This window comes from Ursus maritimus, unplaced genomic scaffold (genome assembly GCF_017311325.1).
Source record: "Ursus maritimus isolate PB19 unplaced genomic scaffold, ASM1731132v1 scaffold_16, whole genome shotgun sequence".
NCBI classification, from domain to species: domain Eukaryota; kingdom Metazoa; phylum Chordata; class Mammalia; order Carnivora; family Ursidae; genus Ursus; species Ursus maritimus.
Window position 1 is genome coordinate 2,669,801 of NW_024424008.1, and position 14,717 is coordinate 2,684,517.

At 45.0% G+C, this 14,717-nt stretch overlaps 1 protein-coding gene across 1 annotated transcript in view; it reads left to right on the plus strand.

Annotated features, from left to right (window-relative positions):
• The window catches only part of DNHD1 (dynein heavy chain domain 1), an 80,963-nt gene that overhangs the window by 35,268 nt on the left and 30,978 nt on the right, over positions 1-14,717 (plus strand). Inside the window, 7 exon segments of the mRNA XM_040630734.1 lie at positions 6,534-6,691; positions 7,184-7,343; positions 7,346-7,675; positions 12,700-12,827; positions 12,934-13,126; positions 13,524-13,618; positions 14,103-14,310. Of these exon segments, the coding sequence (XP_040486668.1) occupies positions 6,534-6,691; positions 7,184-7,343; positions 7,346-7,675; positions 12,700-12,827; positions 12,934-13,126; positions 13,524-13,618; positions 14,103-14,310 (1,272 nt within the window).

Sequence of the window (14,717 nt, forward strand, 5' to 3'; positions counted from 1 at the left end):
GGCATTGGAGACGGCTGCTGGGCTGTGTGCTCTTCTTTGCTGGCTTCTGTCAACCCTCCCCAAGGTGTAATACATCCCCGTCTGGTCTCTGCCCTCCTTCTAGCATTGCTGCTTCTGGTGCAGCTGTGGCCTGAGCTGGTGTAACTATGTGTGTTCTCTTGGCTAGTAGGAGCCTAGAGTGTCTACCTTTGCTGACTTGGCCCTGCACTGGCTCCTGCTGGCTTTGCAGGTCCTTGGGATTTTAGTGAACCCTTCATCTTCAGCTGGTTAGCCCCATAGCTTCTGCTTCAGGCTCCCTTACCCCTCTACATAGGAACCCATCCAGGCCCACTCATTATTAACTCTCTATTATCTTCTGTATCCCCTGCCCTTTGGGATTTGTGGGCGACTCGAGAGCATTGTATTTGGCCCTCTTTTTGCCACAATGCATCACACTGATTTCTACCCTGACATGACTATCTCATGTTAGCACATGGGCACTCTGCAATGGTATCTTCCCAAAGTTCCACATAGAATGTGGAGCTCAAGCCCACTCTGTCATCTGTTTCCTCTTCAACCCATCTGGGTTTCCGTCTTGTCTTGGTTTCCCTCTTGTCCCCCTACTAGGCCATGGCCCATCTGTTGTTCTTCCTGGGTCTCTGAGAAATCCTGTTTAAGACCTCATTTTGTTCCTCTGGTTTTTTTCCTCCCTTCCACTAGGAAGGATGTCTCATGCTATTGTTTACTAGCTAAAGTGTCTCTGCACAGAAGCTGGTCTTAGGAAGTTTCACAGTGGGGTAGATTGGGAAGCCATTGGTTTGTTCTTCTAGGAAACAGGAGGTGGTTCTGTTTTCTCACCTAGCTCCCAATAACCAAGAGTGTCTGCTTCCTGCAAAAAGTAGATAATGTCAGACGCATAGCCTGCAGGCCTGCTTTCTTAATGAAGGCGGGGGCCCCAAAAGAGCTTGCTTGAAAATGCTTGCCTGCCTTGCCCTCCTTGTCTTTGCTCTTCAACAGATGAAAACACATGCTTAATTATGCATCTTTTGGGCCACAAAAATTCCCCAGTGTTCCCTCCCTCCACCCCACCTAAATGTACAGGGGGTTCAGGCTGGCATGGCAGGAACAGGGGGGGCCTGTGGCTGGCCTGCTTTGTTTCTGGCCCTGTTTTGGGCAGGCTCCAGTGTTGTTCAGGAAGTCTCTGTTCTTTCTAGGTTGTTAGAATCTTGGTCCTTAGTCCAAGATCAACTGGCCTCTCCAAGAAGAACAGATGGAGAGAGAAAAACATGGGGTTCAGAATCCTGGGTCTGCTTTTCACTGGTTTGCGTGACCTCAGATCACTTAACTCCATTCAGTTCATCTGTTTGTCACATGGACATAATAATGCAATCACTCACAGGTTTATGACAAGGAAGAGTAACTGAGATGTTATTTGCAGTGTTTCTAGCATTGAGACGGGCATGCAGTAGGTCCTTAATTTGTTTACTTAAGCTCATCCCCTACTGTCTACCCTTATTCTTCTTGTGATCTAGTTTTGTCTAGTTTGTTCCTCTTCTGCCTGGGCTCCCTTGACCCGTGAATGACATAATTATTCACTCTTGTGAGTTAAGTTAGTGTCCATCCTTTGTCCTTCCCTCTGCCTAACTCCACCACATCCAGCCTGTCACCAAATCCCTTCCATTCTTCTGCCTCCTAAATATCTCTCAAACCTGTTTTCCCACCCATCTCCAGTCTCTAACCCCCAGCCGCCCTGGTACTTTCAGTCTATCGCTGATTTATACCACACGATGTCGCTGTTGAGCTCCTCTCCGCCATCACCTGCTGGCCGCTGCGGCTCTAAAAAGCAGCGCGATTGCAACAGCCTGGCTACTGTGATGGGCCACAGGGGTAGCTTGGGAAAGGATGCGCCCTCTTCTTCGTGTTCTCTTCAACCTCAGGTGCCCCTCCAGGCGCTCCCTCTCTCTCGGTTTTCTCAGTCTCAGTTCTTGGTATCGAATCCTGTTGGTTACTTCCTTCAAGGTTCCAGAAGGGTCGTACCCAGTATGTTTCAATGTCTGTCCCTGGAACTCACTGTCTCACCTTCCAGTTGCAGAGACGCTCATAGAGGATAAGTCCGTTTATTTTTCACCCCTCAAAACATAGAACAGAGTGGAGCTAGGCTGCCTGAGTTTGAATTGCTCTGCCACTGTGTGGGTTTTTTTTAAGTTTTTATTTAAATTCCAGTCAGTGAACATACAGTGTAATACTAATTTCAGGTGTACAATATAGTGATTCAACACTTCCATACAACACCCTGTACTCATCACAGCAAGTGCCTTCCTTAGTCCCCATCACCTGTTTCACCCATCTCCCCACCCACCTCCCCTCTGGTGACCATCAGTTTGTTCTCTACAGTCTGTTGAAAGTCTGTTTTTTGGTTTGCCTCTCTCTCTCTCTTTTTTCCCCTTTGCTCATTTGTTTTGTTTCTTAAATTCTACATATGAGTGAAAGCATATGGTATTTGTCTTTCTCAGACTGATTTGTTTTGCTTAGCATAATACTCTCTAGCTCCATCCATGTTGTTGCGAATGACAAGCTTTTGTTCTTTTTATGGCTGAATAATATTCCGTTGTGTTTATATACCACATGTTCTTTATCCGTTCATCAGTCAGTGGATACCTGGGCTGTCTCCATAATTTGGCTATTGTACATAATGCTGCTATAAACATCTGGGTGCATGTATGCCTTTGAATTAGTATTTTTGTATTCTATGGGTAAATACACAGAAGTGCAATTGCTACATCATAGGGTAGTTCTATTTTTAAATTTTGAGGAATCTCTATACTGTTTTCCAGAGTGGCTGTACCAGTCTGCATTCCCACCAACAATGCAAGAGGGTTCCTCTTTCTCCACATCCTTGCCAAGATTTGTTGTTTCTTGGGCACCTGGGTGGGTCAGTCTGCCTTCTGCTCAGATCGTGGTGCTGGGGTCCTGGGATGGAGACCCACGTCAGGCTCCCTGCTCAGTGGAGAGTTGATCTCTCTCTCTCTCTCTCTCTCACTCTCTCTCAAATAAATAAATAACATCTTTTAAAAAAAAGAAATTTAGAAAAAAAAAGACTTGTTTCTTGTGTTGTTAATTTTAGCCATTCTAACAGGTGTGAGGTGATAACTTATCGTAGTTTCGATTTGCATTTCCCTGAGGATGAGTGATGTTGAGCATCTTTTCATGTGTCTGTTGGCCATCTGTCTGTATGTCTTATTTGGAAAAATGTCTATTCATGTCTGCTGTCCATTTCTTAATTGGATTATTCATTTTTGGAGTGTTGAGTTTTGTAAGTTCTTTATAGATTTTGGATCCTAACCCCTTTATCAGATATATATCACTTGCAAATATTTTCTTCCATTCTGTAGGTTGCCATTTGTTTCCTTGGCTGTGCAGGAGCTTTTTATTTTGATGAAGTCCCAGTAGTTCATCTTTGCTTTTCTTTCTCTTGCCTCGGGAGACATGTCTAGAAAGAAGTTGCTATGGCCAATGTCAAAGAGGTTACTGCCTGTGTTCTCTTCTAGGATTTTTATGGTTTCAGTTCTCACATTTAGGTCTTTAATCCATTTTGAGTTTATTTTTGTGTGTGGTGTAAGAAAGTGTTCCAGTTTCATTCTTTTGCGTGTAGCTGCCCGGTTTTCCCAACACCACTTATTGAAGAGACAGTCTTTTTCCCACTGGATATTCTTTTCTGCCTTGTTGAAGATTAACTGACCATGTAATTGTGAGTTTGTATCTATTTTTGTGCCAGTACCATACTGTCTTTATCACTACAGCTTTGTAATATAACTTGAAGTCTGGAATTATGATGTCTCCAGCTTTTCATTTCTTTTTCAAGATTGCTTTGGCTGTTCAGGGCCTTTTGTGGTTCCATAAATTTTAGGATTGTTTATTTTATTTTAACTCTGTGAAAAATGCTACTGGTATTTTGGTAGGGATTGCATTAAATGTGTAGATTGCTTTGGGTAGTATAGATATTTTAACAATATTTGTTTTTCCAATCCATGAGCATGGAATGTCTTTCCATTTCTTTGTGTCCTTTTCAATTTCTTTCATCAGTGTTTTATAGTTTTCAGAGTACACATCTTTCACGTCTTAGGTTAAATCTATTCCTAGGTGTCTTTTTGTTTTTGGTGTAGTTGTAAATGGGATTCATTCCTTAATTTCTCTTTCTGCTGTTTCATTATTGGTGTAGAGAAATGCCACAGATTTCTGCATGTTTCTTTTGTATCCTGTAACTTTACTGAATTTTTTTTTTATCAGTTCCAGCAGTTTTTTGTTGGTCTTTCATATTTTCTTTATAAAGTATCATGTCATCTACAAATAATGAACGCTTTACTTACTCCTTGCTGATCTGGATGCCTTTTATTCCTTTTTGTTGTCTGATTGCTGTGGCTAGGACTTCCAGTACTATTTTTTTTTTTTTTAAGATTTTATGTATTTATTTGAGAGAGACAGCAAAGGAGGGAGAGGGGGAGGGGCAGAGGGAGAAGCAGACTCCCCATTGAGTGGAGAGCCCAATGCGGGGCTCAATCCCAGCATGCTGGGACCATGACCTGAGCTGGAGGCAGACATGTAACCGACTGAGCCACCCAGGCGCCCCTCCAGTACTATCTTGAATAAAAATGGTGAGAGTGGACATCCCTGTCTTGTTCCTGACTGTAGTGGAAAGCTCTCAGTTTTTCCCCATTTAGGATAATACTAGTTGTGGGTTTTTCATATATGACCCTTATTATGTTGAAGTATGTTCCCTCTAAACCTACTTTGTTGAGGGTTTTTATCATGAATGGATGTTGTACTTTGTCAAATGCTTTTTCTGCATCTACTGAAAAATCATGATTCTTATCGTTTCTTTTATTAATGTGATGTATCACATTGATTGATTTGCAAATATTGAACCATCCTTGCAACCAGGAATAAATTCCAGTTGATCATGGTGAATGATTATTTTAATGTATTGTTGGATTCAGTCTACTAGTATTTTATGGAGAATTCTTGCATCTGTGTTCATCAGGGATATTAGCCTGAAGTTTTCTTTTTTAGTGGTGTCTGTATCTGGCTTTGGTGTCAGGGTAATGCTGGCTGCAAGGAATGAATGTAGTTTTCCTTCCTTTTCTATTTTTTGGAATACTTTGAGAAGAATAGGTATTAACTGTTCTTTAAATATTTGGTAGAATTTGCCTGTGAAGCCATCTGGTCCTGGACTTTTGTTGCCATTGTGTGATGTTGATAATGTTGTTGAACCCCTCTGAGGCTCAGTTTGCTTATCTGTTAAACAGGGACAATAATATTATCTAGCTCAAAGGGTTTTTGTGAGGATTAAAAAGGTTAATACAGGCAAAGTAGTTGATACTGTATATGGCATGTAGTAAGCAAGCATTCTATGCTGTATTTTGTGGTATACTGCATTCATATTTTTTCTTTTTCTTTTTCTGTTTCTTTTCCTTTCTTTCTCTCCTTTCCTTTCTTTCCTTTTTTTTTTTTTTTTTTGTAAGTAGGCTCCATGCCCAGTGTGGAGCCCAGTGTGGGGCTTGAAATCATGACCCTGAGATCAAGACCTGAGCTGAGATCAAGAATCAGACACTTAACTGACTGAGCCACCCAGGTGCCCCTGCATATCATGTTTCTATATTGTATTTTGTTCTCCTGTGCAGATTTTAGCATCTCTGAACTTAAGAGGTGTATTATAATTGATGGCATGTCAGAGTTTTGATGGCATCAATTTTTTCTTTTTGTGTGGTATATAAAATAGTGGTGTTTCTTATAATCAGTGGTATCTTGGAGGTGTCAGTGATTTGGTGAGGCCTCATACTGGTGTCATTCCTGCCCCTGGAAACAGTGGAGTTGTTCATATCACCGAAGGCAGCCTCTAAGATTACCTTCTAGCCCCATATCCACCTGACAGCTTTTTTCTTTTAATCCTTAAAAACAAAGGGCAGATGACACATTCTTCTTGGTAGCTCTTCTACTAGAGCAAAGCCGCTAAGGCTTTCCAAACAGAAGACTTTCATTCCAGTTGGGCATTCTGCTGTTCACGAACACGCCATTCCCGTGCCTTTGCACATGCTGTTTCATCTGCTTGGCGTGGCTTTGCTCTTTGGAGCATTAGCTACTTGACACACGTTCAGCTCCAGTGTTCCCTCCCAGAGGAGGCCTTGCCCAGCTCCTCAGGCCTCCTCTCCTTTCTCTGTGTCAGGCTGAGGGCTCCTGGGCACTAGCAGAGCATATATCACACTGGTTTGTGATTGTCCATGTATTTGGCTTTCTCTGCCACCGGATTGTAAACTTCTGAGGGTGGGACACTTTCTGTCTCACCCACTCACTCTGGTCTCCTGGTGCCCAGCACAAGAGTAGCTGTGGATAGCTGTGGATAGTACCAGTGAATAGCAGCTGACGGGATACTGGGCAGGAGTCCAGTAAGTGTTCACTGAGTGAGGGAATGAATTCGTGGTCTGGCTTCCCTACAGCACTTCCCCAGCACCCCTTCTCTTTCATATACCCCCAAATACCTCACCCTCTCCTGTCTTCAGAATCCAAGCTGGATAGCATCAGGAAGGACATTCTTACACATGTGCAGAATGAGTGCTGGACCCGCAGTCAGCAACTAATAGCAGAGCTCACGGATTTCACGGAGGTCTTCCAAACCATCAACTCAGACATTCACACCATTGCACGGTGCTCCCAGAAGGTAGGCTCTTTCATCTTTCCTTCCTAGCTTATCCGGGGGCCCATCTTCCTCACATACTCTGCACACTCTTCTTCAGGTCTCTGGTGAGCACCCAGTGGGCCTGATGCTTTTAAACTATGCTCACGTATGTGATCTGCCCTTACCAGCTCTCACCCTGTTCTCATGGCCCTCAGTTTCTTCGTGTCAGGTAGAGGCCATGGCGTGATGAGAGCCGTGGTCCTGCTTTCAGAGATAGTGCTGCTCTCTGTGACAGTCAGCTAGGGATCTGTTGTCCTGTCAACAGGGTCATGATTGGGTGGGGGAGGAGCTGTGCTATCTTCACAGACATCTGGGTCGGATGGGATCTGATCCCACAGTGCCCCTGACCCCAGTTGGGTAAAAGGTGGCTGCTGGGGTCTGGAGCCTCTAGAAGGTGGGAACACCCCTCAGGGATGAGCCCAAACTGGTGCACAGGGTTGTGGGGGTGCTGGTCTCATGCTGTGGCCTCTGCAGTTGAACGAGGCCAATGAGCAGTACAACGCGCTGGAGGAGCGAATGGAATACATACGGTCCCTCCACGAACTCATCCGGAACCACTTCAGCCTCTTTAGTGCTGAGAACGAGGCACTGGACATCTCGGTGAGAAGGCAATTCCAGAAGTCACCCATGCCTTCCAGCCCCCTCCCCCACACCCACTTCTGCTTGACTGAGCCCTGCTTGCCCCACAGCTCCTGGATGTGTGGGAGGCATTTCAATTTGAGAAAAGCCAGGCCTCAGAGTTCCTGCTCAGCAAGCGACATGCCATCGTGCCCAAGCTGCAGCAGCTGATAGCCGCAGCCTTGGTGGAGCTGGAAGGCCTGATTGACAAGGCCCTATCTGGCCCCTTCATGGACCCTGCGCAAGAGCAGAGGAGCACCGAGCGCCAGCTCATCTCCCTGGAGCGTCAGTTCCAGAACACAGCCAGCCACCTCAGCGAGCTGCACCATGCCTATGCCACCTTCACTGGTATTAAGGGTCCCTGCCCCCCCCCCCGCCCCATCCTGTGATAGACCCTCCGACTGAGATAAGGGTCCTGTGTCCTGAGTGTCCCTAAGCAAGTCTCGGGAATCACATAGCTTTCTTTTAGTCTCTTTTATAAATGAAAATCGCAGGACAAAATCTTCTTACGTTGGCTATGTCAAGGGTTGTGCTTAGGGTGGGGAGACGGGGGCTCACAGTCTGGTAGGGAAGGCAGATAGGTGAATGTTCCATTAGAATGTGATGGGGTTAGAGGGCTGAAAGCCTGTGCAGGAGAAATGTAAAGGTACCCTCCTTGTAGTTCTTAGCCTATTCAACCCAGTTCCAGGCTGCGGGGCCTAGATAAAAATAGGTCTTGATAAGCCATAGCCACTGCTTCCAGCCAATGTGGTGTAGAGGGGCAGCTGCTGCGGGTCTCCCCGACCCATAGGCTGAGACCCACAGAACTACTGATCTCAGCCCTCTGTACAGTGGTGCAGCTAGGCTGGTTCCCTTCTGCACATAAAGAACTTTGGGGGCTCAAGTTTCTTTTCTTAGGTGCAGTTACTTCTATTGGTTACTTTTACCCCCTGGAAGGTCACATTGCTTCTGAGTTGCCTCTTGGCCAACTACTAACGATTACCAACTCTGCCTGCGAGCATCCCCAGTCTGCCTGCGGGCATCCCCAGTCCCAGGGCCATTGGGCCAGATGTAAGGTGGAGGACACCCTGGACCTTCCTCAAGCAAGGAACTTTTTCTTTGGCCAAGTATGGAGAGACCCTTGTCCCATACTCTAACTGACATAGACCACAGAGCTTGAACTTTCCTCTAGGGATTGGGGATGTTTGTGGAAAAACAGAGTGGAGATTCAGGCCTTGTGATGCTAAGCTTAGGAAACCCCACAGCACTGCTTTTAGTTCCTTCTTCCATCCTTGCTCTTCACCAGACTCCCAGTGTTTGTTAAAAGAATCCAGGATCTTAGAGCTAGATTATTACTACTACTCTTTATATTTCATTACGTATCTTTTATTCTACTCAATACTTTTGATATTTGCTTGGTTTTATAACCAAGTTAACAACTATTTTGACATCTAAGGTTTACTGGTTTTGTTTATCCACTACCATTTCTTTTAGTTGAAGTACAGTCGACAACCAGTGTTACAGTAGTTTCAGGTGTATAACATAGTGGTTCGACACATGATTCTGTACATTATGCTGTGTTGACCACAGTGTAGCTCCCGTCTGTCCCCATACACACAATGCTGTTACAGTACTGTTGACTATATCCCTATGCCGTCTCTTTCATCCCCGTGACTTCTTCATTCCAAATGAGAGCTGTATCTCCCCCTCCCCTTCACCCGTTGTGCCCAACCCCCCACTTCCTCCCCTCCAGCAACCCTCAGTCTGTATGGGTCTGTTTCTGCTTGTTGTTTGTTTATTCGTTGTTGTTGTTGTTGTTTTTTAGATTCCTTATATAAGTGAGATCATACGGTATTTGTCTTTCTCTGTCTGACTTATTTCACTTAGCATAATACCCTCTAGGGTCCATCTGTGTTATCACACTACCATTTTTAGAAATACCACATCTCTTCATTATTTTCATTCTTTCCTTAAATGGCTGTAATATTTCTTTGAGTATTTATTTTTCAAAGAAGGGAGTTAGAGATGTTAAAATTTCTAAGCTCTCTATGCCTAGAATGACTTTATAATGTCTTTACATCACAGTTGGGCTAAATACTGAATTCTGAAGTCACAAAGTTTTTTTCTCCAAACTTAGGCTATTGCATCATTGCCTTCTGATAGTTGGCATTGTGGGCAAATTTGGTACCAATCTAAGTTTTTTTCCTGGATAGGTAATCTGTTTATCAGTTATTTGATAATGGCTCTTATTATATTTGCTCAGGCCTCCTTTCAGAATTCATACTTATATTTTGGATTTTCTGGATCTCTTCTCCATTTCTTTTATCTTCATCATCAGTCATTTCTTTATTCTGAATTCTGGAGAAATATCATGAGCTTGTCTTATAAACTTCCACTCTCTGTAATTTCCATTGCATTTGAAAATGGGCACACATATTATATATGTATGCATGTTTACATGCACATGTGTATGTACATAAGTGTATGTATATGTGTATGTAAACCTGAGTAGACCTTGGTTGGTAAGATCATTCCCTACCAGGGCTCCACAGAGAGTGGATGATTCCATTCCAGGGCTATCACAGGGTAGGTACAAGATGAGCCTAGAATATTTTTTTTAATCCAGAAAGTAAGAGAGTAATAAATTCCTTTAATAAGTGATGGGAGCATGTCACAAGGACACAGAAGGGACGCCATTGGCCAAATCTGGGACAATTTGAGCACCAAAGTACAAAGTAAACTATTGGAAAAATAGGAATGGATTATCCACACTAATAATAAATAGGTAAATAAATCAATGAGAGAGAAATGAGGACTTGGCACTTACAGTAGAATGCCATGAGTCAAGTAGAGAAAATCTGGAGGGAAAAATCATCATTTTGCAAACATTCTGATAAATATTGGATCAGGTAATGATCATCAGTGGATATCAACTAGAACATTTGCACAGTCTTAGAAATTCTCCTACAGAGACTACTTATTAGTTGCAAGGGAGGGGAAAAAAAAACTTAGCAATTATTTAGTGGAGAAATTGGGCAACACTTGGACCAGGCAATCAAAGATTAACATCACCAGTGAGGGACAGATGGACATGATGTGCCTCCAGACATGGTACCCAGAGGACACAATACCTGTTCAGTAGTCCAGCTGAGAATGAATAACTTCAGTCATGAAAATCATACAAACACAACATGAACTTCTGTTAACAAAAAAGGGAGAAGGGGTCAATATATTTCAAAAATGTCTGTTAGAAAAGAGAAAGGCTGTGAGGAATGTTCTAGATTAAAAGAAATTAAAGAGACATGACAAGTAAATGTGGTACTTGATCCTGGACTGGATGCTGTGCTTGAGGCGGAAAATGCTATATAGGACCTTATTAGGTCAACTGACAACATTGGAACACAGACTGTAGATTAAAGAATTATATCAACGTAATATATGAAGTTGATCACTGTACTATAGTTATATAAGAGAATATCCCTGTTCTTAGGAAATACACATTTGAGTTTGGGGATAATAGGGCCATGAAATATGTAACTTACCCTTAAATAGTTCAGGAAAGAATTATGTGTTTGTGTATTCATATGCCCATACACACACAGAGCATGTAAACACAAATGCTAAAGAAAACGGGTAAAATGTTAACAAAAGGTGAATCTCAAGAAATGGTATATAGATATTGGGTAGCTCAGTTGGTAAGTGTCCAACTCTTGATCTTGGCTTGGGTCGTGATCTCAAGGTTGTTGAGATTGGGCCCCTCATTGGCCTCCGCACTCAGCGTGGAGTCCGCTTAAGATTCTCTCCCTCTCCCGCTCCCCCTCCCCATCTCCGCTTGCGTGCATGCTCTCTCTCAAAAAAAAAAAAAAAAAAAAAAAAAGTGAAGTCACTTCCAAATAAAGTTTTAAAATGCAGTGGAATTTACTGAGTAGATAGCACAGCAAATGTGTGTCAGAGGATATTTGCTGTTATTCGTCAGGTTTGTCTTTCTCTTCTCATATGTTTAGAGATAATAACGCCGGTTCTTTCTTACAGAGGAAGTTCCTCATTTGTCCAATGTTTGGTGTTGAAACAACTGCTACCAAAGATTATATGAGTCTGTAGCCAGATCTTTTGAGTTCAGACAAAGAAAGATTGGAAAAGTTTAAATTTGCTATCATTTTGTTTTTGTTTTTGTTTTTGTTTTGGGTCAGATGAGAGCTCTGATAGCCTGATAGTGATTCTAAGCCTTTCAATATTCTGATCTCCATGATGGATGATGCTTACACATGTAAGATGCATGATTCCCAGCATTTGGGCTTTATTTTATCACTTTTTCTTTCACTCAAGAAAATATACTGGAATTCAAATGAATGAGAATGATAATTTTACTGCAATATCCTTAAATCTGGTCTGATGTCTTTTAATTGCAAATATCAGTACTATAATAATAATTATTATTTTTGAAGATATCTTTATTTGAGAGAGAGAGAGCATGTGCACATGCATGCATGGGGGGAGGAGCTGAGGGAGAAAAACCCCAAGCAGACTCCCCACTGAGCGTGGAGCTGACGTGGGGCTCTGTCTCACTACCCGTGAGATCATGACCTGAGCCGAAACCAAGAGTTGGACACAGAACCAACTGAGCCACCCAGGCGCCCCCTCAGTACTATAATTATTATTAACTGTAAATTACTTTTGACACCTATCACACAACCAAATATAAATTGTCAAGAGCTAATGCAGCAGCTTATGAGATGAAGGAGGGAATGATGACCGGAAGTACACAAAACAGGAAGCATTGCCGTTTACCCTTTACGGTCCTCTCTGTGGGGCAGATCTTTACCGTGTGCATCTTGCTGGATTTATCTGTCTAACAGATATCGGTGAGTGCCTATACTGTGCATGGGGCTTGCAGTATATTAATGGACAAATAACAAACTTCCTGCCCTCACAGGCCCAACATTGTAGCTGGGAGAGAAAGACAACAAATAATAAACATAAAATATAACCAAATTATGGAGTGTTTTAGAAAGTGAGAAGTGGCACAGAAAGAATAGAGCAGGTAAGAGGTGTCGGGAGTGGTAGAGAGGGTGGATAGCAGTTTGTAACAGCCTCCTGCAGAAGGACCTGAATTTGGTGAGGGAGTGAGGTATATGGTTCTCTGAGGGGAGAGTGTTCCAGAAGAATGAACTGCCAGTCAGAGGCCCTCAGCAGGAGGAGCGTGAGTGGTGCATGGACCCAACAGGCAAAACTGTCCCTTGAATGGTACCCACCTACACTGTACTAAACAATTTTGGCTATCCCACCCCTGGCACTTTCAGACCCTCGTTTCTGCCATTATGGGCTCTTGACCGACCATTCCCCACCAGGCTCCCCTGCCCCCAGCCCAGGCATCAACCTGCCCTATCCCACAGGGGACGACAGTCCTGTGCCCATGCCAGTCTGCGGGACCCGTCCGATTGTGCAGCAGCAGCGCATCTGGCACCTGTACCGAGTCATCTCCGAGAACATCAGCGAGTGGAAGTGCATGGCTTTTGCCAAGGTGCTGATGCCCTCCCTCAGAGCTCCTGCCTGAGAGTGGAGAGTCTGCGGTGGGTGGGGAAGGTGGGGAAGGGTCTCTGGCTGACAGTGATCCTTTCTCGCTGCAGTTCAGCATGACTATGGCCCGGGAGAAGACAGACAGCTGGCTGACAGAGGCAGCCCGGATGAGTACAACCCTGGGGCTGCACAGCCCAGTCCTGCAGTGCTGCATGCGCGTGCTGGAGGAGTTCCGCAGCTACCTGCCACTACTGACCAAGCTGGGCAGCCTCCAGCTCCAGAACTTCCAAGCCCTTCTTCAGGGTGTGTTTTGGGTAGAGCGGGGGAAGGGAAGGGAACGAAAGGACTTGGGGATTAGAACAATGTTAACAACTCAGTTCCCTGCTTCTCCTGTAGGCAACACCTTTCCTCCCTGGGTTGCTCCCTGCCTTGTTTCCACAGGGACCGACATTTCTAACCTCCTGCACCATCATGTGGGTCCTCTCTGCTGACTTGGGCTAGAGTCAGGCTCGAGTCTTAGCTCTGGGCTCTGTGTTGTGCTCTGGAGCCTACGTTCTGAGTTCTTGGCTCTATGTTGTACTTTCAGATCTGCTGTCTGGGAGCTGGGCTGGGCTCAGGGTTGCCGATCTGAGGCTCTGGGATATGGGCCGGACTCTGCCATATACCGGGTGTTGCTCTGATTCGGCCCCTTTATCTCCAGCCTTAGGGCTAGGCAGTCTCTGCAACACGGAACTCCTAACACTGGGCCAGCTGCTCACTTGTCCGCTGCTGGATTTTGCAGATCGAATCAATCAGGTGGGGCCCTCCAGAGAGAAGGAGTTGGTCCAAACCCAGGACCTATTTGCTAAGCTGTAATAGATCCAGTTAAGTCCCAGCAACCCCTTGTGACAGGGGCCGTAGACATTGGCTTGTGGGTGGGAAGGTGGGAAGTTGAGTTTGCTGTCCTGCCTGGAGGGTGTGGGGCTCCGATGGGTGGTTTCAGACTCTGACTGAGAGTATGCCCCACTCCCAAAGTTGTGGGCACACAGGATAGCAGATGCCCCTGTTCCAACATGAGCTGATTAAGGTACTGTCTTTAGCTGAAACCTTGCAAAAGAGTGGGTTTTAAGGCAGCAGCTTTAGGTCAAGGTATGCTGCTGCTGGCCTATCTGAAGCCAAGTGGTCCTGCTCTCTATCTCGGACAATTCCACTCCCCTGAGCCCTGGGCCTTGAGTCCTAGCTTCAAGGCTATCCCCTGAGCCATCACCCAGTGCTGGTTCCTGAGACCCAGCTGTTCCAGATCTGGCAGTGTGAAAACGAACGAATCCATGCTCAAGAAACCCTACGGCGGCTGCAGCGGGTCTGGGAGGCGCGCCAGCTGCGACTGATCAACTTCATCCTGCATGTGCCGTATGAGCCCCCAGCCTTGGAGCGCTCCAAGAAGCAAGTGACCCGCAGTCCCCAGTGGGAGGTGGTGGGCAAGGATAGCGGCACCTTCATCCTTTCAGGTGAGACCCAGCCCTTGCGGCCCAGGGATAGCCTGCTGCCAGGGGCCATATTCGTCCACCATGTCCACCAAGACCTGTGGGATCTAGCTTCTCCAGCCAGGGCCCCATCCTTACTGGACAGCAGGAGACATCAGTCTGTTCTGAGAGAGTGTCTTTCAGGCAGCTTCTATTAAGTCTTACTCTTGGGAGCTCCCTCCTCCCGCCCAATGCCTGCCTCTTCAGCAAAGATCCTTCCCTTTCTGGGTGTACTAAGAAATCCCTCACAGTCACGTCTCTCCATTTTCTAGTGCTCTTTCCTCTAGATTGCATCCTGGTGTCTGATCTTTTGCCCCATTCATTCACTCTTTTGTCATTCCTACATCAAACTTACCTGCTTTCTCTGAGCCAAACACAGGAGAAGTCCTGTC